Here is a 27,003-nt window from a genome sequence, read left to right on the forward strand (position 1 = left end):
TATTCTATTTCATATTTATCTTGTAAGAAGTCTTTCGTAAAGGTACAGACAGTGCTTTGCATTTTTTGTATTTTGTATTTTGTTTCTGCAGATGTACCTACTTCTATTTTTTTAAAGCACTTAAATTTATACAGTCGATAAATTACAATTATATTAAAATTCTTAGCATAATATATTATAGTATGCCACACGACTGTCGACGTACCTACGGCAATAGAACATTAGAAACCATATATTATATGAAATTATGAAAGCACAAAACCAAAATAAATAGATTCGATGTGTACCTACCGTATTTCTTTACTAAACATAAAACTACGTAAGACCAATTAGACAAAAATCGATAAACTTTAACAAACTCGATAAGTAATGGAAAACTCTATAATTACATGCAAATTAAATAGCCAAGTTCTTTTCACAAACGACTTTTGAAATTAAATGGGGGACGGTAATGAAGTATGGAGTAACTAAGGCGAGACCAATAATTAGAGAAATGAGTTTACGAAGCTTATTTGCAAAGTCAACCGTGGAAATGTTGGCCACTATCAGCTGCCCCGAATATATTTTATTATCCTTGTTTAGGTTAATACACGTCATTATATTATATTCAAGTTTGTATTTTTGAATAGAGGCACGTACTTTTTGGGTTCGTTATTATAATATGATGATGTATTTGTAAGCATTTTTAATACTTTTTGATCGATAGGTAGACCAATATTTTATCTTATGGAAAGCGGAAATGCTGTCTAGTTTGCCAAGAATTATTTTTAACATAATACACAAACATAATATATATTTTGTGATGGAAAGAATCTCATTTGTTCTTTAAAGGAATCATATTTACACTAATCCATCCTGAAATCCTTTTAACTATATCGCATTACAGAAAAAACTACGGACGTAAAAAGACCATTCAATTTCTGTTTAAGATAAAAGACATTCCTACTCGGTTACTAAAGTGCGTCATTACAACCCCAAAGCTGTTGAGAAGATCAGGTGAATGGGAACGGTTGCTACAATATTGCAAACGCCTACGTGTAGGGTTTGGTCTTTTTGTGTAAGTAAATAGTAATATTCATGTACAATTTCTGCTAACCTTGGCAAGTTTGTCCGCTCGTTTGGCCAGCAATAAATGGTCTAGCAGAACAAAAAAGAAAGATCATATTTTACAAAATTGATCAGGGGTAGTATACATGATGCATGAGCCCCCATACCACACAAAAAGACATGGGACTTCACTTTAAGGTCTTGGGTATCGATTATCGGCAAGGATAAAAAGAAAATGTCAAGTAGGACAAAGAAGGCTGATCATAAAAGAAAATTGATCAGTCAAATAAATTATGCATTTGCCCCACAGAAATAGATTACTTATTTTTACTAAATATGTTCTCTAAGGAGACGAACATAGTTCTAGGAATTTCCAAGAGCACTAGCTTTACAATTACAGAGATTCATAGAATCTTTGAAACATAAAACCAGACTGCATTGTAATGGGTGACGTCAATTATTTTATTATATACTAGCGGTCCGCCCCGGCTTCGCCCGTGGTACATGTTTACGTTTTCTCTACATAAGAACCATCCTCGTACTTCAAGGAATATAATAAAAAAAGAATTATCGAAATCGGTTCAGCCGTTCTCGAGTTATGCGCTTACCAACACATTTTGCGATTCATTTTTATATATAAGATTATTTTGAATTCTTATCCCGTTTCTGATTTCGTTGAAACTTGGCTTATTATTAGAACAGCGTTATGGAATTAAAAAATATTTCACATATTCTATCCTAGTTGTGCCGCGCGGTTTCACCCGCATTGCTCCGCTCCTATTGGTCTTAGCGTGATGATATATAGCCTATAATAACCTTCCTCAATAAATGGGCTATCTAACAACGAAATAATTTTTCAAATCGGACCAGTAGTTACTGAGATTAGCGCGTTCAAACAAACAAACAAAAAGCTGAAGCTTTATAATATTAATAATAATTATAACATTTTCAGAATAGCGAGTACCTACCTACATATTATGATTTTATCAATAAGTTGATAATAAGATAATTAACAGAATCTTCAAAGCTGTAATTACTAAATCGGTCGTTTTGTTTTTATTTAATAAAAAAAACAATAGATAAAAATTAAAATACTTTATATCGTTTAAGCAATAAAGAATCCGATAATCTTTATTATGTTATAACGTTCCCTATGAAAATATTCAGCATTCAGAAAAATATCTGTTTCAGTGTAAGTTTTCCTTGAAAGAGATTCATTTTCCAAAATAAAGGCGAAAATACCATCTCAGAAAATATCAAACTGAGCGTAATGCAGCTGTCGACTTTTCTGACTTTCACACCTTTTTTACTTTTTATCATCTTGCTTCGTATTATCTTACAGATTTGAGTATTTTCGATAAGTCTTTAATTTAGGTAACTAGTTGTTTAAATAATAATAAACGTAAGTACGGAACCGCAGTAGATCATATAATAAAGCTACGAAAATTCGTAGAACCTCGTAGAACCAACTTATCTTGACGTAACCTCAAAAACTCCTGCATCGATTTTTATTCTGTTTTCACCAATATGTAGCGTGATTCTAGGTACATTTTACTACATCATTTGTTAAGATTTAGACACGGAAGGGCGTAGAACTATTTATTTTTATTTATTTATGGATGAAGTAAACAATTATCGAGGATTTACGATATTGTGACGTCAAAATTTGATCATTTTAGGATACAGTGACCTCCAATCCCTTACATTTAATTCGAGTACGAGCCGGTCGTCCGAATGATTTCACTTTTCGTTTAACCTGAATAGAATCCCGTAGGAAGATCTGTATAGCGACCTCTGTTTACTTTGTACACAAAAACCTATCCACACTGTAGTTTAATAGCTGTTTTTATGATCTTACGGGCAAATCTGTAAGCTATAAAATGCGCTGTTAAATGAACGTTTTATTTACTCGAGTAATGTGTTTGTTGCTATATTATTCTATTACAATATACTTGTTTTCAATTACAAACTCGTATATGAAAGACACGGTTCTATAAATAAATAAAAAATAATAATGGCAGTGTGAAAGTACAAACCGCAAATGTAAACAAAATCAAAGTAAAATAATTATTTACGAATCACACTGTTTACATTCCAAGCGTGTGAAACTCAGAATCAAACTATAGAATTGAAGTAAATGTTACACTGCCCTATTTAAAATTTTATATCAATTTCAAACAATAAAACCAATCGAAAGTGTAGCTTAATTAGTTCAGAGTAACGTTCGACCAAATCCAATATTTGTTTTCGAATTCAATCAATTATAACATTGCCTTGTAACATACTAGTATAATTGAATTTATACTAGTTTCTGTTTATGTAACGTTTCCCTGAGAGACACATATTGACTGTCGGTCATTCCAGATAAATTAAGGTCGGAAACAAAATGGCTATTCTAATTTCTCATGAACCCTTTCTCATATATTTTCATTGACAGCAAAATTGCTTAAACGCCTATGTTCTATGTTATAGCATACGGGCTTGGGGCTGCGGGCTTACTTGCGTGGTAACCGAGTAAATAGTTGACTGTGTATTAATGCAAACTAACTAGAAAATAAGTTTTAATCCCAGATTCAATCTTTAAGCATAGGCATCCATCTACCTCCTTCCTACCTTCGCAAAATTTCTAAAAATAATTTCTAATATTAAATTCTTAAAATATGTAGTAACTATTAGGTAAATATTGTGTACATCATTGAAGAAAAATTGAAAAGGACCCTCCGTTTATTTGAGGAAGGAAAGTCAAGACAAGTTTTGTTTTCTTGCGAGTGTGTTAATTGTACTGGCAACCACATTATTGTTTTTTTTTTATAATATAAATGGAAGAATTTTTATAATATCTTAATAGAAGAAAAAATTATTGCGGTCACAAAAAGGCAATACAAAAACCAATAAGCGTAAATAGACCAAGGATACTCTTTTTTGAATTTTAGAGCCGTTTGTGAACATGAAAGAAAAGCAATTTCAATAGACTTAAAAGATGAATCATTACAAGATGTAAAGATTTTATTTTCCAAACGCCTTCAAACTACAAATTATCACTTACTAGATTTCCGCCCGCGGCTTCGCCCGCGTTTTCAAAGGAAAACCCGCATAGTTCCCGTTCCCGTGGGATTTCCGGGATAAAACCTATCCTATGTGTTAATCCAAGTTACCCTCTATATGTGTACTAAATTTCATTGTATACGGTTCAGTAGTTTTTACGTGAAAGAGTAACAAACATCCATACATCCATACATTTATACATCCATAAATCCTTACAAACTTTCGCCTTTATAATAGTATTAAGATAATACCACAAGAGCTTCAAAATTATCGGGTATTTTCCGATAGGTTCGTTGCAAACAAATGAAGGAGTCAAGTTTTTAGTCAAGGTTAAAAAATCACGAGCGCGAAGCGCGAGTGATTTTTCCTGAAAAACTTGACGATTTTATTTGTTTGCAGGGAACCTTGAGGGAAATGCCAGATAATTTTGAAGCTCGTGTGGTATTCGGGAGATTATTTTTCCGTCCCAAATGTCGGCCAATAATTTCACAATTGAATTGAACCTGTCAGTTTGACGTCAACGACCAGAGAAAATTTTCAAAAAATTATCAGTATAATACCATGTAGGTTGTACCACGTGACGTCGAATGGTGCAATTCTATTGGTTGATATTTGGGTCGGAAAAATAATCACTAAATATTTATTTCTTTTGTTGAAAAAAAGTTAGCCAACTTATATTTTCATTTTATAATTGGTCAATTATTATAAAACGAAAAACACTCCCCGCTCGTGTTTATTGTGCGTTTATTTTAACTATAGCAATTATATCACAAGAACTATACTTATAAATTTTAACCCTTGAAAATATTTCCAAAATTATACATATTTTAAAAACCAACAAGAACTAATCCATGACAGGCCCACAAAAATTTCCATCCTAAATATACCCTCCAAATTGTGTTTCCACAATGAAAATGCGCAGCTTGTCCATTTCTAATTTCCATACATATTTTTGTAAATCAAAATATGTTGTAGGTAATCAATCTCGCAAGCACGACAAATAACAATTAACAACTTATAATAAAAACAATCAACTTTTACAATCTTTTGCGTTTATTAATTTTATTTTTAACCTTAAGCTGCATTACCGATTAAGGAAGCTTGTAAAATCTTATCTTAAATGTTAATATCTCTATTTTAAAGTTTACTTCTGAAACTCAGAGGTTCGTATTCTCAAATGTAGTGGGAGAGGGTCTTAACGATCACCTTTGCTATAAAAAGACAATTAAGCGAACATAATGGCCAGAAGCAAGGAACTTGGCTGAGCTTCAAAGATTATCTTCGCATCTCTTGAACAAACTTTTAACTTGATAAGGTTATAGTTCGTGAATCTAGGTGTTAAAGGGGCTAGGTGTTAGGGGCTATACTCTGTTATCTAGCATGTACAATGTAGGTACATAGTAAACTGCTACTGGTAAAAAACATAAAATGAACACTACATAGTAATTTTGTATCAATGAATAAGGTAAGATTTGACAAAGAATTGTCTTTCTTGAAGCTTCTGTAAGAAATCAAATAGGTCGAGAAAATATGTTCACCAACACATAAATAATAGGGTGTTTCAATACGATTAGGTAACTGTATAGGTTGCGGCTGAAAACGACTGATAAATCGATACTAATGCATTAAATAGTACAGTACAATTGAAACAAATTTAGAGACGGTAATATTTTGTTACAATAATTGTTTCATAATGGATTTGCAAGAGGCAAGACCTTTATAAAAACGAAAAAGGTAGGCGTGAGTTTTAAATAATTTATTTCAACTCTAAAAACCAACCTACAATATTCGTCTTTCTTATATTTTTCTTTATTTTTGCAGCTATTTTAAAATTGTTTGTCTCATTAGCAAAAAATCCGCTTGAATGTAAAAATCTGCAAGAACTAAACAATTTGACTGCATGCAAATTTAGCGTGTGTCACGTTACCTCTTGTGGTAAACTACTTTTTATTTGAAGCGCTACAGCGACGAATTTACATAATCACAAACGAGTTTTTAAACCTTAATCTAGGCAAGGTTTGTTTCAGGGAAATCTATTACATTGTTTGGCTTTGTAGTCTGTTGGAAATTAACTTTAATTTTAGCTTTAAAACTATAATTAAAGGTACTCGAATGGTGTAATTAAATGAAGTTGGTATTATGAGGACAATGATAAGAAGAAATATAGGAGCTTGCAAATAACAATAATTCTTTGAAACCTTTCAAAATAAAGGAATATAAAACATAAAACAAGAAAATTTTCTAATTCCAAACTAAAAATATTCATTTTCAATACCTAGGTATTTAAAGTTTTTCCAAGTGTAATTGAAGATTTATAGTTTAAAAGTGCTTATCAATAAATTTCCCTGACTCAGAACTAGCACAAAGAAGAAATTTAATAAAATTTTACCTTCACTCAGACACGTATAAATGAAAAGGGATATAACTTTTCAAATAACTGAGCAGCTCTTGTAATTCTCCATTTTTCGCAATCGCACCAGACTTCTTTTATAACTACGTTTTATATTTCAGACCATTTTTTTAATAAAAAAATAACCTATTTAAATTACTTTCTGGTTTTAGAATAATGCGCATTATATTTTAGTCAGTTTTGCATATGAAACTATCGATTTACATACAACCTTCAACCGTTTTATGGAATATACTCATAAGAATACCTACGCATTCAAACCTACACTGGGATCTAAAATTAAAATTCGACTAGGTATTTGCCGTGAAAAATAAAGTTCTCCGCGCAGCAGTATGTGATTTTGAGCCTAAACACAATAGCAAAAGGTAGAAATTCCTCATCGTTGACTGTTTTAAATACGAGAGGTCTGACAGATCATTTTTCATATTCCATCCATTCCGCACCCTGAAAAGGCACGTTTTTCTTCATATTTCGCTGCTCGCTTTGACGATTTTTGTTTTCAACGTGGGAAATATTTTATTCGGTCTTCCCATTCATAGCTTTTGATTTACCGCATCATTTATTCACTACGTGTACGGTGTTGGGGATGTGAGCATTTTTATCCGCAAATGTTTATCACGCAGTTTAGTTTTTGTACAGCAATTAGAACTTATGGGTGAACCGAGTTGATTCATGGCTTAATTGGTAATTTATATGTATAGCTTCACTATGTACTAACATAGTGAAGCTATATGTGGCTATTTACTAACAATAGCACATATGTTATCAGAGTTTATTTTGGCATAGCTATCGTTTTCAGACTTTCAGAGGTAATGTATCACGTGACCTATTTGATATAGGACAGATATAAAACTCTTACCTGAACAAGATCACCATGTATTCCTCCTGCAGCGGTGATGGTGATCAAGCAGACATAAGGCACCAAATCTTCCCGCGGCCGATGTAATTCAAGCTCGTACGTTCTTCCTATGTCACCGTAGTAGGTTTTATTGCAGCCTGAAAGAGAATATACATTTTAGTATAAATATGATGATTTATGAAATGGACTTTTTGATCGTTTGGAATGAATGTTACCTGCACACATTGTAAAAATAGAAGGTTTTTCTATTCAAAGGTTTGTATTTTTTATTACTTTTGATGATTATAGATTTTACATAACGTGTCCCGAAACACAATGTCTATTTATTTTTGTCGAAATATACCTAGGCAATTTTTTCGTTTGATAAATATCTAACGAGTAAATAAAAATACCAAAAAAATAGGTTTGTTTACTACATGGAAGCGAAGTCAGGTGAACTCAACTTTACGTTTAATATTAAAGCCCCTCTTTACATACATTGTTAAATACGATATTAAGGCACATTGTCTCTTTGAAATTCGCAAAGTCTATAAAACTTTCCTCAAAGCTTTCTTCGACTACTAAATTATGCAAGATAAAACACCTTCGACACTTCTCGCCTCACTCAAGCCGAATACAAAGCAGATTCTTCATGAGATTTGAACAAAATGAAAATGTGCGTATATCCCACATTGTGCCCTACACATTTATATTAAACACTTGACCGTAATTTGAAGCTTACTTCATTGAGAAGGCACCTAGCTTTTTCCGCCTATTCTTCCCTCTCTTTCCGTTGTATGTATGCTATCTCTCTCGCACACCTCTCCACCAGGTGGCGGGGCGCACGATAATGTCGGGCGCTGGATGTTTTTCATTGGCGTCTAGCTTCCGCCGCGAGAAGGTTGTCTACAAGACTACAACCTTGGTGCTATTAAGTATTAAGTATTGCTTAAAGCAAGTGCTAAAAGTGTTAAAAAGTGTATCCCGTCGGATCGGTACAGTGAGTTATTTTTACATCTATTCTAATAATATTTTACTTAAAAATGAGTAAAAATCTTTAAAGTCAACGGTATAATCGTTGGACTTTATTTAAAATGCTGAGGTTTTTAATGAATCCTTCAGCAATAGTTTATTTTTCAATATGCTTAAATACTTAATAGCATGAATAAAGATATTTAAAATTAACGATACAACCGTTACATTTTACTTGAAATAGTAACTTTTCTTTTGAAATATTTCATTATGCAATATGTACTAATTAATATTTGAATTTTTAATACTGTGAGTAAAGCTATTTTAACGGTGTTACCGTTCGGCTTTACTCGAATCGTTAATATTACTTTTGTGATTATTTGATATTACTAGATATATCAAATACCCTCTCTTGTATATAGATATTTTTAATATTTTATTTAATTTTTAATAATGTGTTTTTATTACAAGGGTACAAGTGAATTTTTCGTGGAAAAATTACAATTAATACTTAGTATGGATATGAGCCAACTCAAAGCTTTACAGGCATACAATCCATTGCTACGACTTTATTACATTGTCGTTATCGCTAGGAACGGTTCGGAATTCCTATCATAGTTTATTACTAAAAATTATCGAACGAGATGAGTCAGCTCCAAGAAGTCACGACATGTCAGAACATGTTGTGATATTATTTTATAAATCGTACGGGAGTTACCGCTCAACTGAATAATGATGGAATTCGCTCATGTATAGTAGATACGTACCATGAATGTTCCACACATTCAAAACTATCCGTAGTCTATACGTGTCCTTTTATGAGTATTATTCTGATCCGTTTTTATGTGAAAATAGACATATTACACACGGCTAATTTGATTGAAAATTACGTTTCCTATGTTCAAATGATGCAACTTTTTTGTTAAAACGAGTAAGTACCAAAATTTTACAATTAAATTCTTTGGTTTACTGAACTTGTGCTGAAAGGTTTATCGTATAATAATTATCGAGATACCTTAATATAAATTAGATTTAGATATTTAATATAAATTAGATAATTAATATAAATTAGATTTAAATTTCAAAGGATTTACAATTCACTTCTAACGTTTTAGAATAATATTATAAACTTGTACACCTTGACAAAAAGTAAAAAATTGCGGGTGAGTGGAGATTATTTTGTGCAATTAAATATAACGTCCTACGACGGTATGGTTGCGTTCGTAAGGAATGTTAACGGATATAAAGCAACTAAATGTTACATCGATTGCATGAACAAAAATAAATATGAATCGAAGTTCATTTTAAAATTTAGTGAATTGATTTGAATTATGAATTTATTAAATGTCGCTAACATTGGAAAATAAGTTAAAGGACCTTGTTAATTGCTATATTATTTAAATGATTATTTACTGCTATTTTTATATTAGCACTAAGGTGTATTCTTGCTCGAAGCAGAATACATAAATGTGGCCACTACTCCTCGCAGGGGCTAGCCAGGTCAAATTCACCCTCGCAGGGTGTCTCTTAAGCATTTTTTGGCAGGCCCTACTTATTTCTAGTTACAAACATCCCTCGCGCAGCTGTCGCTCGCAGGGAAATGGTGCAAATATATATCGGCCCTCGCGGGGCTTTGATTACAATCGTCCCTCACGGAAAAGATGGTGCGAATATATATCAGCCCTCGCGGGGTTTTGATTACAACCGTCCCTCATGGAGAAATGGTGCAAATATATATCAGCCCTCGCGGGGCTTTGATTACAACAGTACCTCACGGAGACATGGTGCAAATATATATCAGCCTTCGCGGGGCTTTGATAACAACCGTCCCCACGGGGAAATGGTGCAAATATATATCAGCCCTCGATTGATCATTAAAATGATCATAGATATTTGCTTTTGTCAACGAGGACCCACGAAAGAAGTTTTGGATATGACCGTATCGGATCTTCACTCTTCTAAGGTAGTTAGAAAAAGGTTTTGAAATCTACTTCACAGTGGGCAGTATAGTAAATGACCTAATAAATACAATAAAGGTTAGATACGTCAAATAATGGGCGCATGAAATTGATACTTCGTATCCTAAAAGTTTACGCTTCAGGAATCAGGAAACCACCATTGGTTTACCAATTATGGAAATTGGAATTGAACAAATTGTATTTACCAATGCAAAGCCTAATCACAACAAAGGAAGGCGAGTCGGATCAAATATCATCTCGCAGATGATTTGTGGCGGTGGTTTCGAGGATTGTCACCAAGCCTTGTGTCAACGGTATGTTTGGTATCGTAATTAAATGGCACTAGCCGACCAATTTTCATATACAAACATCGGAAGAGATTTTTTAATCGCAAAGCGGTTGAATGTAACAAATGACGATTGATTACGTATAGTTGACCTCTCATAGGCCTATTTTAGTTGCCCGGTCTTGTAGGCAATTTATTTGACTCGTTTTTCAACCCATTTGACCTCATTATTGCACCCATGAGATTTTTCTTCGGGGCTCAAACAATAAATCGCTGAGGGATTAGGATAATCGTTTGTTAGACAAGTTTTTTGTCATCCCACCAGGATTATTATATTGTATAATAAAGTTATATACAACTATTAACGTAAAACGTTTAAGTACTCAACGAATGCTGAGAATACTGACTGTTGAGTTACATAGGATAGAGGATAAATAACGGAAAGTCAATCTTTCCAAACAAAAGCCTCTTATTATTAGATATTACTTGGAACCCCTACCCTTAACGAGAAAGCTCTGCCAAATGACTTCTCATTTCTTTGCTTTGAGGGGGGGGGGGGGGGCAATAAATGAAATGTACAGGCTATACGGCTTTTAAAATAAGTCTGGTAAGCGAACTAAACTTTGCTGGTTTAGTTCTTGCTATATCGCTATCCGTGCCTGCAGCTTCTCGTGTTTACGGGTGAATTAAGTTTATCAATAGTCATAAATGCAATGCTATTCAGAGGATATACTGCATTTAAAACATGACAAAGTCTGGTAAGCGAACTAAACTTTGCTAGTTTAGTTCTTGCTATATCGCTGTCCGTGGCTGCCTCGCGTGTTTACGGATGAATAAAGTAATGTCCTGTCTTCGCATCCACAGCTAACTGTCCTATACTGTCATAATCTTAACACAGATTCATTCGACATAGCTCCCCACGAGCTCAGTTCTTCATTTTTGCACTCGCACAACTGTGGACAACACAAGAGCAATGCCTCCATTGGTAGCAGTTACAATCAAGGGATAACTAACCTTAGGCTAGCCATATTACGGATGTTGGAACAACCGACTATATTCAGGGCAATTTTCTTTGTTCAGTGTAACGTTTAGACTGTCGTAGCATTCCTACGGAACAAAGATGGGATCAGATCTGCATCCTTAATGCAGTTAATCGAAAGGAGATACTTTCAGACGACGATAGTATTCAAAACCCACCATATTCCTTAACATAATAATGCATAGTTAAGCTTATAATCTCTCTTGCCATTATCCTGCAGCAGAATTCCTTGGCGATAATTTATCCTCGTTAGAACGAGCAAGGGTTGTTACGATAATATGAGAAATCCTAGTCAGTTAGAGACCTGAACGACGCGATAGAGTACCGCTATTTCAGTAGTAGTAACACCTAGAAGGGTGAAGGTATTCTGGAAAGCGGAACTGAAGGCCCGGTCAGCAGCATCAGCCACCTAATAGACAGTGTTCAGTGCTGCACCACTATAATCTGCAAAATGACTCTGACGGTATGAAAATGTGGAGTACATTTTCAAAATATCAAATGATATAGTTGGAATAAAAATCCTATTTGCCTCCGTCTATCCAAAAGACATACGGAGTAGCTAGTAGTAGTTGGTTGAATTAGAATAAAGTAACTATAGTTAAAATCCTTTGTTACTGACTGGATAAATTTGGCTCTTTTCCTATCTGACGTTCATATAGCTGTTGACTGCCTAGTGTTGTGCACAAACACTATTATTATAAACTAGCGGTCCGCCCCGGCTTCGCTCGTGGTACTTACGTTTTCTCTACATAAAAACCATCCTCGTACTTCAAGGAATATAAAAAGAATTATCGAAATCGGTTCAGCCGTTCTCGAGTTATGCGCTTACCAACACATTTTGCGATTCATTTTTATATAAGTATAAGAAGATAAGTCACGTTATGTAGTCCCGAGGCTTTCGGTATAAAAGTTCTGATGTAAATCATGATTATATCTTAAAACCGAATTGATTAAAAGTAACGTACTTGGCTGTAGTAATTGCAGTTTTTGGACACAGATAAGCTCCTTGTCATTTTAGTCTCTTAAGTTCAGTATATTTGTTTCCAGTACAGAGTTTATGACCTATCAGTTTTAAATAAATAATTCATGCATTGTACTGAAAGTACTAGCCATGTTTAGATTATGATTGGTGGCGTTGGCTCTAAACATTAATAGATACCGCACGGTTTGGTTGGATGTTAAAAATCTGTATTATAATTAAAACCGTTTACCTGTTTTGATATTTTATTGCCTTATTCAAGGGGTGACCTTTTAAATTTATTTCTGACCCCAAAAGTTCTCTTCTTGTCCGCTTGTAGCAGGTTGGGTTAAAACTGTGTGAGTTGAGACAGGTGGTAATTCTATGTTAAGATGATTCAATTGTGCTTCTACAGAGTTCTAATTGAATAAATAAAGGTTTGAGTTTGAGGTATTTTTGCCTCGTCGGGATCAGCTGTTGCTTCATTTTGTAAGTAACATCTAAATGCGTAATTGAAAGTCGTTACTGGCGCTTTCGCAGATTTACGCTAAAGATAGTGAAAATTGTAGTAACTTTAACTTTTCAAGCCCAAAAGGTTAACTAAGGTACGCTTGAACCAATCTCATAAGTTCTAATACTTTTAATCATTATGATTAACTTTTTGGTTCTTATTTGATTAACTTTTCATCTGGGATTGTTAATATATTATATAATATAAAAATTTGTGTGATTTATTGGTAGGTATACTATCTGCACACCTTAATCTTTCAAATAAAGAAATAAGTAATTACTTATGTATTCAAATTCACATTGGCGTCCATATATTGTACACCAGGTGGGTAACAAGCAGGTCTCAATGAAGTAAGCTTCAAATTACGGTCAAGTGTTTAATAGCTGTGTTTTACCTGAAAATAAAACACATATTAAATACTTACCTATATTTGAAGCTTACACTTAACGTCCACCTGTTGTGGATTTCGACTCAATGAAAAACATCCAGCGCCCGACATTATCGTGCGCCCCGCCACCTGGTGGAGAGGTGTGCGAGAGAGATAGCATACATACAACGGAAAGAGAGGGAAGAATAGGCGGAAAAAGCTAGGTGCCTTCTCAATGAAGTAAGCTTCAAATATAGGTAAGTATTTAATATGTGTTTTATTTTCAGGTAAAACACAGCTATTATGAACAACGTAAGGATTTAGTAAAATGTTGATATATTTTCACGTAAACCTTTTGAGCCAATTCTGTAATTTCTTACTGGTAAATTGTAATAACAAGTACACTTCGATCAAAACCATAATCCTATTAAAGACGTCTATATGCCGTAGAATTTACAAATGCTCATATTGTGTAAGCTGTATTTCATCAGTCATTTTTATAAGGAGCTTATACCTATTCTTACCAGAAATATCTATAGCACCTTCCTTAAATACCAAATGTACAAAGAACCATTATATTACAAATTCTCCCTTTTTCCTGTAAAACCGGGAACCAAAAGACTAATAAATAATTCTAAACAGTCAACAAGAAAATAAATTTTACAGATCCTTATCCCCTATTTTATTAGACGCATCTAATTGAACTGTTTAAGAATTTATTGTTTCGGTTTTTCTCTTTTCTTAATTCAAAAACAAACAACGATTGAAAATAAAAAGTTCCAGTATTCCTGTAGAGAGATAAGTCAACAATTTTTTTTCTACTGTATTGGATTATAGATCTATAAGTGTTGTGGGATATAATATTGTATAATGTAGTTTATAATATACTAGCTTTCCGCCCGCGGCTTCGCCCGCATTTTCAAAGATAAACCCGCATAGTTCCCGTTCCCGTGGGATTTCCACGTGTTTCCAATGTGTTAATCCAAGTTATCCTCTATATGTGTGCTAAAATTCATTGTAATCGGTTCAGTAGTTTTTGCGTGAAAGAGTAACAAACATCCATACAAACTTTCACATTTATAATATTAATAGGATAGGATTTGCACGCTCAACTACGAACAGAATGTTTAAGTATCTATATTATCTGTACCTACAAACATCTTTGTAATTCTACATTCTGCAAATAAAGCAATTTGAATTTTTTTTATATCTGTTCTTTCTTTTGAATATCTCGTTTTAAAAATCAAATAACTTATTACAAAAAATTATCTATTTCACCAAAAACAAACGCCATGTGAAAATTTATTGTTTCCTGCTATGTATTATGTTTGTCTATGTCTCCTACACACGACAATCGCTCCCTACTTTTAAACACTTATTTTTGTGTATGTTATCTTACCAGTTTATTCTAATTAGGGTCCGTAAAGGAATGTTCACTGATATATACAAAGGTTACTTCACTTTAGGTCTAAATATAAACAAAGGGTCGTACCCATATTCGCCAGAAAATAGCTAGCATTTGTCAGCTCTCTCGCACATTCCACGTGAAGTATTTCTGCACTTCGTCCATATAAATGGCTTGGATTATAGTTTATATCACTCTTGTAGGAAAATTGCTTGTTTTATACGCATTTATTTTATCTTGAATTCATTTGGCTAAGTTTGAGAACAAATGAAATGAGGTTGATATAGTAATGATTAGATTAATTATTCTATTCCATCGTCTTTATTGTGATATATTTTGATTTTCTTTTACTGATTACAATTCAAAATAAAAACCTAGACCGCATCGCCAGAACATTTCTATTAAAACGTATAGTAAGAAGTAACGACGGAAAGACGTGAGTTAAAACTAGTGTTCGTTATTTATTATGTATTATGTTTTTCTCTAATTAAACTTAACTTACCAATACTCATTACTCATTTAAATATATAGTTATAAATCAAGAGCAATATCCATTCTACACAAACTTTTACATTCAAAACACATTCATTTCACAAACTTCTTTGTGTCACCAAAGAAGACCAAAGTTCGTCAATGCAAGACGACTTGTGTGTGTGCAAAGTTCTCTGCAAAGAGCTTTCGACTTGATTGCCCAAACAATAAAATACGCTTGGAACGTGCGACTCGCTTTAGGCTATGTTATGTTTGCGTCACAAATATATATTTTATTCGGTATCATTCTTAACACAAAACGAAATTCATTAGAATGTAACAGAGTTAAAGCATTGAAAAACAATGATTGAGTTTTTTAAAACGAAATAGGTATAGTAAACAATATATTACATACTTTATTCAGAACGAACTGTTTGATAAACAATTTTTTAATCCCGCCTAGCGATCATTTTTTTTCTATTCTTATTATTATCTCTTATATAGAAAAAAAAAATGAAAAAAATATATAGTACCTATTTGTTTTACTTTAAAGCTGTAATGTAAAGGGTGAGCGACTCAGCTATAATTTCGTGTCCTTCAAACAGCAAACAGGAGCTTAGTCCTTTAACTTTGCAGTAATTTCAAATGAACATTACCGTCATATTTGTGCAGTATACACTCTTGTACGAGTGTCAAACGATGTGAGCAATGGTAGTCCAAAGAAACTTGCGTTTTAAATGAAGCTTCTTTTTCTTCATAATTATAATTTCGCTTTCGTACAGATGAAAATTTTTATGTTTTGCTTTATAATACTTTAACATATTTAATGATAAAGGATATTTTTTTCGAATCAACATAATTATCTAATACTAGCTGTGCTCCGCTCTAGTCTAGCTTATATAATATAGTCTTCCTCGATAAATGGACCATCGAACAGTGCAATATATTTTTCAAATCAGACCCGTGGTTCCTGAGATTAGGTCGTCCAAGCAAACAAGCTCTCTTCAGCTCAACTCTTCAGCTTTATAATATTAGTATACCTAGCTGCTATAAAGACTAACTAGACCTTGTTAAAAAAATAAACATAGAAAATATGAAAAATAATCACAGTAAATATTAATTTTCATATCAATGTTATACCACAAAATTTGTATTTAAACAAAACCCCGCTGCCATTTCCATGTAAAATTAATAACAAAAGGTTAATGACAAAGTTTATCTCGCACGCTTGTTTTCACAAAGCACGTAAAATGCTCCCAGTTTAAACGCAATTATTTTAAACGCACCCATTACCGTATGCTGACTCAGGATATACAAAGTTACGAATTCGGAATATTAAAAAGCTAGGGACAGTGTTTCTTGCTTGATGAATAAAGTATTTAAAGAGGGTAACTAACTCTTGGTTAACCCTAGAAACATAACCTTCGTCCATCTGATGAATACGCGGTACTAAATACGCTATCTCTTTCTAACGCGTGCGCGTATAAACTTGCCTGTTCGTGTCAACTAAGTGTGCACCGCGCTGTTGCAGGCGACACCGGTGTTCAGTGCGTAAGTATTTTGTTTTTTGATTTATTGAGCATCTGTTCATCATTTCGATGAATGGTTATGGTTTGTGTTAGTTTTGGTGACGGTTTGAAATATATGCTTGCTGATTTTTGACATGGAGTCTCGACGTGCACTGAGTGATGACACAATTGCGCGATTATTGTTGGAAGAGGATGACACCAACTCGCTGCCGGCTTCTTCGGAAGGTGAAAATGAAGACTTTATGGAGGTAGACGACGTGGAAAGTGATCAGCAATATGAACCCTCTGACCAAGAGGACAGTCAGCAAATCCGTCACGGTTCATCACCATCTCACTCACGGGACCACGAGACCGACTCTCAATCACCTCCTGATTTATTGGAAGAGACTTCAGGTACTTCTTCATGTATTTTGACCTTACCACAAAGTACCATTCGTAGTCGCAATCGTCACGTTTGGGCCACAAGTAAAGGTCGTTCATCAGGAAGGACAACTGCGATAAATATCGTCCATGTAGCAAGAGGGCCATCTCATGGTGTAAGAGGAATGGTAGATCCTTTATTATTATTTGATCAGTTCATGACCGATCAGATATTTGAAGAAATATTGAAATGGACCAACTTTGAAATCGCTATAAAAAGACAAACGTATGAACAAGTCACATCTACTTTCAAAGATGCTTGCAAAGAGGAGCTTAGAGCACTTATAGGTATTTTAGTGCTAACAGCAGCTCTGAAAGGCAACCACCTCTCCCTTGAAGAACTGTTTAACCCTGAGTATTCTGGTACTAGGTACGTGTCATGTATGAGAATATGTGGTGAACATAAGGCTGATTTCTGTGTGAATTACGCTGTGAATAATTAGCTTTTGTATTTTTAAGTGTAAAGTTATGCCCTAAGTTTATTTTGGCCAAAGAAAAAAAAGCTATACTTTGTTATTTTTTTTTTAATTTTAATTTTTACGTACCTTACCAACTACGATCTCCTTAAAACTAGTGCCTTACGTTATTATAATAAAAGTAAATAAAGATTTCCTTTTTTTTAAATTATTATGTTTTAATTATAAATAAGACCCTTATCCCTAAAAAATTATGTAGTAAACAGTTTTAAATTATAACGTTTTAACTAAAAATTTCATACTTTAAAAAATGTTCATCAATATGATGAATGGTTATGTTTAAAGGGAGCATTAAGAAGGTTATGTCTCTAGGGTTAACAAACGACCTCCTCCTTGGTTGTTGAACGCATGAGTAGAATGAGGCATGAGAGGTCCTGGGTTCGATTCCCAGTGGAGATGAAGAAAAAAAATATGTCTCAGTCTATCAGGACACAGAAGGTTGATCACCTACTTGTCCCTAAAGAAAATCGATTAGTGAAACAGATGCATGCATGCATCTGTGCACATGCAAATACATGCATGCACTTACTTGCCCCTTACTAGGGGACACGGGACTTCAATTTTTATGGTTAACTTTTTAGCAATCTGTTTTCATGGTATATTCCTTGTTGAGGAGATCGTCGTATCTGAATTATGTTGAATAGATGTATTTTTTCTGAATAAACGTTGTATTATCTATTTATTTAGTTTTATAGTGTGGTTAGTAAGTGAGAGTTAGTAAAATATAAACATACAATCTTGTTTCATTCATTTTGGTGTCTAAAATATTTTGATTTACATGAAAAGTATTTCTCACCACAGACAACGGACATTTTTATTATACCGATTCGACCAATCAGTAATAAAAACGTGCAAATTCTTCTTTCAATTCGATCTCTGGAAACGGAATTTCGCTTCAAGTTAAATTATTATTTTAACATTTAGCGAGCGTGAGGTGAACAACTCATTAAACAATATTCATCAACAACTTTCCGTTGTTTTCTCTGGCTCTGTACAACTCATTGTGATAATTACGCGGTGGTATATTTATTAAGTTTGACGTGATTGTTCTTATAATAATATTATTTGTGTTCATTTCGCGGATTTATAAATGTTAAAATGTAAATTATGGAAAAAGGATGTGTGGAAAACGTAGTAACATGAATCAGCGCTAGAAAACATTTTCAGTCTGGATAAAAGTATTTGTAAGTTCCATATACCTATTTTTATACCAGCAATAATGGAGCCAAATTCTGACCAACTACCGTAATATTAAAACATATTTTATTTATCGTTAAAATAATTTGCAAGACCATATAATAATATACTCATTGTTGCCTTAAAAACGTATGTACGAGCGACTTTTCACAAGGACTTTCTTCAAAAATTGCGACATAAATATAGCAAGCGAACCCTTATCCGTCGTTCAATAAATACACACTTATGCGATACACTCGCTGTAAATATCGATGAAAACGTCGGAAAATATTGAAATATGTTTACATAGGATCATGTTGAAAAACTATTAGGCCCTGTCCATATAGTACAAACAACAACAAACAGCGCGGCAACGTATTTGTTGTTTTAAAAGCGAATCCACAAACAATGGAGGGTACTTTCGAAACTCATGTCTGAAAGCTCTCTCCTTGATTGCAATAATGTACCGTGATTTCTGATACTTGGCCATCGGTTACATTGTATGGGTACTGTGCGATGGGGAACGCACCTGGAGGGAAATGCATTGCGTATTTATGATTTTTCATGAGTGTGATGTTCGTTATTAAGAAAATCTTTGTAGAATTAATTTTATCTTTACTTCATAATATGCGACAAAGAACTTCACTTAATGAAGTGAAATATGCTGTATTCTGGGAAAACAAAGCAAGATGATTGATTGATTTAAGTAAATTCACTGATTAAATAACTCATGAAATAAGAATAAAATCTTAATATCTAGATTATTCTGGTAAACTCAATCACACGCACTTCAACGCGCTGCATCATGCTTAACACAAATCGGAGTTGGTGTCGCACGCAATTCTTGGCGCGCCAAGAGCCCTTGAGTTGATGCATTTTGGTTCTCGGAAAAAAATTGTTGCTCCCGTTTCTATCGTGTTTTTGTGCCAGTGCTACGGCCCTTCTATCGAGTGTAGTTTTGCACAATGAGCACTCCCAGTTTTTGTTTCCATTTGGGTTATGTTTTAGTTTGAGTCGGACGTTGATATTTAATGGGAACAGTGGAAACGAAGATTGCTTTTTTAGGTTAGGATGGCAAAAAGGCTTTGATGTTGTTTGACACAGCCCATTCAGGTGGATTTGAAAACATTTGAATACGGGATGTTTTAGAAAATTTTAGTTCACGTTGCATTTGACTGTTTTTAGTTAATGAATAGAATATTCGTTTGAAATGTTGTTATACAAAAACATAATTTCTCTAAAACCATTATATACTGAACAATATACCTGAATTTAATCTAATTTATATAGAGATATGAAAAAAAGAAAGCCCAGGGAGGGCCTATTTTTAAATATGTGTTTACATTGACTATCGTCTAACAGTTAGACCTATATTTTATATTGCAATCCACTTCAATACCAAAGAAGTTATATCACTAGAATTTCAGCGAATTGACTCTATTTCGCAAGCAGAATGAACAGCACTATGGCCTGTCAAACAGCAACTATTGTGTTTGATTGTTAGTCAGTAAACATCGCTCTCAGAGCCTGAACAAAGCAATATTACTGTATTTTTGACCTCTTTACAGCTGTAACGATTCACTTTGCCCACCCTTTGTTATGTAAATCTGAATAATGTACATGAAATTCAAATTTAATTTCATATTTTGAAATTAATCACATTCAGAAATAAGCCGATTCTATGATTTTGGTAGTCAGGGATAATTTTAAGTATCTATTGAATTTGATTTTTTAGGATACCCACTTGATTAATAATCTAATGGAAAAATAAATATTTTTAGGTACATCGAAAGTAATATTGACGCTACAGTACTTTCCGATGAAGCTATTACATTATCAGATGGATTTTAATAAAAATTAATCACAAATATATAATATATTACTTAACAGGATTATTTTACATTTTTAAGCACTCTACGAAATTGGTACAAAAACTGATGAGTTTCAATACTAGCTACTATACTTAAAGGCAATAGAGAAAGAAATAATTTGGAAAATCCAAAAGTGCACGCCTCATAATTTTTTTTAATTAAATATTTATTAATTATTATTTTTGTTTATTTAATAACAATTAAACCACATCGAATCAGACCCTGAAAAATGAAAGGGTTCTATTCCTGAGCATACTCAAGCGTAAGACAAAAAAAAAGACTCGATTAGTAAAGTATTTTGGTCGCTATCGTGTTAACAAGAAAAAGGATCCGCACATACAGACACACGGACGTCCAAGACAGAACTTTTTTAAACTGTTTTTTAACTAGTTTAAATAACAAAAATGACATCAAAAATATCATGAACGTTAAAAATAGTGTTTTTTCTTAATATGTGTGTGTATGTATTATCTTACAAGTGCAATGTATGATACATAAAGACATTTTAAGTTTGAAAAATTAGATGTTTTGCGCGAAGTGACAGTAGTACCCACCTCAACGCTTCGCTTATGAGGCGTGCAAAAGTATATAAGTAAATTGTATTTACATTCGTCCCTGACCTGACACAAAATTTGAATTTAAAATATATTATGATAAACGGGGACAGGATTCGAGCGCGTCACGTGTTTGTTTACGGAAAATTGAGTAAACAATTTAATCCACTAGCGTTCTCCTTTTACAGTGGGGATTATAGTTTGGTTTTGGGTTACCCATAGCTACGTATTGTTTACTATACGCACATAATATGTATGGACATTGGACATCTTTACATAGTAATATATTACCATCTACAGATGCCTATTATAACGAGATGAAACTTCTCTAACACCTATAGGACTATCTGTTTTAAATTGAACGATTGGAGAGATGTATTAAAGAACAACTTTAAAGCTCTTATTAGATGTTATTAAGTTTTTTATTACTTACATACCATGTACGTACATGGCATGTGACTAATAAAAAACATAAATTCTTTTTTATTAGCAATCCTTTCATATAATATATTCTTTAGCAAATTAAATAAACATAAAGCCTATAAAATTCTGATCCCACAGAAAATACAGAATAGACGTAAATATTATTACATTCTGTATGATATTATGTTTAAGTTACATAATTTGTTTTTAGAATATAATAGAATAGAAACAATATAAACAAATTAAACATAAAACTCCGATCAAACACAACAATATTTTACGTAAAGCCAGAGCAATATACCGCCTTTTGGTGAAATTAAGAAAAGCTTTTAGGAAAACGGCTACTTTCAATGGCAATACTACATTTCTAGTTAAGTACACAAATACTTTTGCAAATGCTGTATAAACAATGGAATGCATAAACAATACATATATTGTTTAAAAGAAAAAAAGAAGAGAGGAATTTTTTTTCAACATATAATCACAAAAACGCTTAAAATATTTTATGAGACAGAGGATGAAAGTAGTTGTTTTTCAGAGGATGTCGACAGTGCCATTTTTTTATGATTAAAAAAAAGGAAAATTTTCAGTCTCAGATAGTGTAAAATTTACTTCCAATCCAGATTAAAAAAAAAAAATAAAGTAAATCTGCTAAGCGCACATAGAGTACTAAACCCTAATACTTTATTCAATAACGCTCTTGTGTACAATCCAAAATCTATAACAAAAATCGCAAATCGCTAATTAAATTCCCGAATAGCAACTTAGATAGGAATTTGCAAATCTGACAAATTGGTTCCCTAACCGCAAACTGAGTGTTGTAAAATGCAAATAGATTAACGCCTGACCCTCGGACACTGTCAATAGATAGCCAGTCAAAATGTTTGTGGATTTCGGTATCGGTTATTGATGAAATTTTCAGTCATTTATTCAACTTCATTCATATATTTAATACTCTTTATTGTACACAGCCTTGCGGTTTTACCCGCATTGCTCCGCTCCTGTTGTTCTTAGCGTGATGATATAATATAGCCTATAAGGCTATATATAGCCTTCCTCTATAATTAATGGGATATCTAACGCTGAAATAATTTTTCAAATCGGACCTGCAGTTCCTGAGATTAGCGCGTTCAAACAAACAAACTCTTCAGCAGTATAAAGAGCGGCTTTATCGCACGTGACCGATTCTTCCAAGCAACTCGACGTACATAGAAAGAAAGAATAAACATAGCATTATACATATAGAAGGAATATCAACCTATATTTAATATTACAACAACAAAAATTATTATGAAGGAAAACTTAAATTTATATTGATTTTAAAAATTGCTTTGAATGAACTGTATTAATTTTATCGAATTCCATATGAACTAAAGATATTCCGTCCTTTCCAACAAATGTTACTGATAACAAAGATCAGACAAAGGCGAAGATAGTTGAATAGAAAACTTATTTGAAAGGGACAAACTGTATATTGTCTTTGAACGCTACAATGGTTATTGGGACCATTTGGTAAACTTAATAATTCTGTATCTAGATAAAAATATATTATATTCTCTTTTGACTTTGAATTTGAATCAATTACTAGCTGTGCCCCGCGATTTTACCTACATTGCTTCGCTTTATTTGTGTTAGTGAGTTAATATTTAAAAAGTATTTTTCAAATCGGACCCTTACTTACTGAAATACGCGTTCAACCAAACGAGCAAACTCTTCTGCAGCTTTATAATATTAGTAAAGATTACATTTTAAAAGAAATTTAGTAAACATTATGGACCGACAAAAATGGAGAAAGAGCGTTAGATGTGCTGACCCCAAATAAATGGGACTAAGGCAAGGAAGATGATGATAAGGAAACATACAAATTCATCACAATTCATCATACTTCCATCGAAATTAAATCCAAGTACAATCAATGAAATACTGAATATAAAAGCAGGCAATTGAAGTCATTGAAAATGAAGGTATAATTTTCATTTCAAGTGCTCAAAATAAAGTTATGAAACTGAACGTTCCCCAAATTGTTGTTCATAAAACAACTCAAAACTTCTCGTGTTTCTTGTAACCGTGAATTATATTACTCCTCTTTATTTTTTATGTGTAAGGGATCTTTTACAATTTCAATTTAACTTGTAATAAGTTAAACAACTTGTTGAAAATGAACGAGCATGTTTGAGATTGTGAGAACTTTTATGTTATCTGTGTGTTACTTATTGTAATTCATTTAATCTGTAAAATAATATGTTTTAGTGCTAAGTGTAAGTAATAAAATAATCAAGAAAAATATTAGTCTTGAATGCTGCAGTCATTTATTTTTGGTAAGATACTAGTGAAGTGATATTAATCCAGAGAGAAGGATATTTAATAGGTAAGTTAAGCATTCTTTACATATTTACCATGTTTCTGTTAAGACAGATAAAAGTATATTATGATAACATAAATCTTTTTTTCATAATATTTAAAAAAATGTAATAATATGAACACTTTACAGGTAGGTATATGCAATGATTTTCCACCTCACATTTTATCTTTACTGAGCATATTTTATACATCCATAACCTTAACATTTTTTAATGTAGGTTAATTTTAAAAGCTCCGTTTTAAATTTTCTAAGCAGAGATACGTTTTATTTTATACGTACAAAAGTGGAGCACATGCATTGTTTTTTCGCTACTAGCTTCGGAATTTTCTATTAAAATTCTCCATATTCGTTTTCTTTTTTGGTTCATGAGCTATTTTAATTTAATCTCCGCAAAGACTTTTCTCAATACTTTTAACCTATTGTTCGGGGACACCGCAAATGATAATATTTACGAGATAAAGAATTAATTAATACCATCTATACAACATAAATAATATTATCACTACATAGTATAAAACAAAGTCGCTTTCTCTGTCCCTATGTCCCTTTGTATGCTTAAATCTTTAAAACTACGCAACGGATTTTGATGCGGTTTTTTTTAATAGATAGAGTGTTTCAATAGGTTTTAGTATATAATTTATTAAGTTTGAGACAAAGCGGGCGAAGCCGCGGGCGGTAAGCTAGTATATTATAAAGCTGAAGTTTTTTTGTTTGAATGTTTGATTGCTTGAAGTAGCTAATCTCAGGAACCACGGGTTCGATTTGAAAACTTATTTCAGTGTACGATAGACCATTTTACGGTAAAGGCTTATGGGCTCTATATCACCACGCGAAGACTAATAAGACCGGATAATTTCAAGTAAAATCACAGGGACAGCATCTGCTATTAAAATTGATTAATTCATAAAATGTATAGTAAAATGTTCATTTACATTATTCTTACCCGTATTTGCTTAAACGTTTCGATCGTTTATGATTTAAATTTCAAATATAAAAGTCGCAAATTACCGTCCAGCTAAAGTAGTCGGCAAATTAGCGTTTTACATTAACACTAGAAAAACCCGCATAATTCCCGTTCCTGTGGGATTTCCTTGATAAAAAGTAGCCTATATCTTATTCTGGTTCTTCAGCTATCTACTTACCCTTCATTGTAAACGGTTCAATAGTATTTGCGTGAATAAGTAAGAAACATTTATACATCCAAACTCACAAACTTTCGTATTTATAATATTAGTAGGATTCTGTGTCACCCCGTTATATTATTGCTTTCGTATACCTCGTTAAGTATTTATACTTACCTCCAAGGAAAATGCTCTTTAATATTCTCTACATGCCAAGAAGATATTCAATTGTTGGCAAGGATTTGTTCGTTGTTGGTTTAGGAGTGCAGCATTGCGGTAGCCTGCATTAGGATAATCGCGGTTTCTGTAAATGCTCACGACTGTATACAAATTTCAATTTTCGAGACAATTTCGTAGCACGAAATAGTCTTTGATTGGAATTTGTTACTGTATTTTCGTCTATGTTTACATACTTCTATTGGAAAAGCTATTTAAAAAAAAACTTTACTCATTTTATATCACGCTTAACAGAAGGTACGTTACAGTTTTAGTCACGTTGAATTGAGTGTATATTAGTTTTGGCGGGATAAGCGCAGTTGTTACTGACCTGGATTAATGCGTCCAATATAAAATGATCCCACTACATGCTATATTGTTAACAAATAATAACAGTAAATGTTAACAAATAATGACAAGCTTAGGTTAAGATATTATATTTTTATAGTTTACAATTCCATCTAGTTCTAATTTAAAGAGATTCGAATAAGTAGCGTGACTGTTTAGAACAAAGTGTGTGCAATGGAGATTTAGCTTTTGCACGCCTCATAAGCGAAGCGTTGAGGTGGGTACTACTGTCACTTCGCGCAAAACATCTGATTTTTCAAACTTAAAATGTCTTTATGTATCATACATTGCACTTGTAAGATAATACATACACACACATATTAAGAAAAAACACTATTTTTAACGTTCATGATATTTTTGATGTCATTTTTGTTATTAAAACTAGTTAAAAAACAGTTTAAAAAAGTTCTGTCTTGGACGTCCGTGTGTCTGTATGTGCGGATCCTTTTTCTTGTTAACACGATAGCGACCGAAATACTTTACTAATCGAGTCTTTTTTTTTCTCTTACGCTTGAGTATGCTCAGGAATAGAACCCTTTCATTTTTCAGGGTCTGATTCGATGTGGTTTAATTGTTATTTAATAAACAAAAATAATAATTAATAAATATTTATTAAAAAAAAAATTATGAGGCGTGCACTTTTGGATTTTCCAAATTATTTCCAAACTGTAGGTACAAAAAAATAACTATCCATTAGTCAACACGAAGTAACATATTCTTTTACAGCTTACACTGATCTAGATACAGTAATTGGATATTTGCGGTCTAACTGACCGTTAACATCAAGTATAGCAAAATAAAACCGTATCCTTTTCACGTTAAAGTCTATATTTGAATACAAAACTACATTATTTATTTTTTACTTATTATAGAGTATTTATGCAAATCCTGTTGAAGCTAAATTATTCATAGGAATTTTAAAAATGTTCGTCGAGATCTTGGGATGCAATTTTTGCAATCTCGTTTGCTGGCGTTATCCTGATGAATAAATATAATATTTTAAATGTGTTTTTATGTTTTATAATTTGTATTAGAAATACTTGCATTTAGACATGTTCTAATAATTATCAATCTCAGTTCTTTATAATTTTTTCTTACAATGGGAAAGTAATTAGTTAGTTACCTACCTACCTACTACATATTTTAATACCGCCACATTCTTATAATGTAAATTACTTGACATGTAATAGCACACGTTTC

General features: G+C 32.8%; 2 protein-coding genes across 2 annotated transcripts in view; one reads left to right on the forward strand and one right to left on the reverse strand.

Annotated features, from left to right (window-relative positions):
* LOC149905707 (uncharacterized) overlaps window positions 1–27,003 on the reverse strand; it is an 88,144-nt gene that overhangs the window by 35,485 nt on the left and 25,656 nt on the right. The window contains exon 4 of the mRNA XM_090105302.1: window positions 7,362–7,498. Within this exon, the coding sequence (XP_089961428.1) occupies window positions 7,362–7,498 (137 nt within the window). The remainder of the gene's footprint in view (window positions 1–7,361; window positions 7,499–27,003) is intronic.
* On the forward strand, window positions 16,843–17,699 carry LOC149905709 (uncharacterized). Its single transcript, XM_090105259.1, has one exon. It carries the CDS (start codon window positions 16,971–16,973, stop codon window positions 17,697–17,699), a length of 729 nt encoding a protein of 242 aa, XP_089961385.1. The 5' UTR covers window positions 16,843–16,970.

Source organism: Colias eurytheme, chromosome 9 (genome assembly GCF_061535395.1).
Source record: "Colias eurytheme isolate Ceu_HAF_F1 chromosome 9, ilColEury1 Martin Lab GWU primary, whole genome shotgun sequence".
Lineage (NCBI taxonomy): Eukaryota > Metazoa > Arthropoda > Insecta > Lepidoptera > Pieridae > Colias > Colias eurytheme.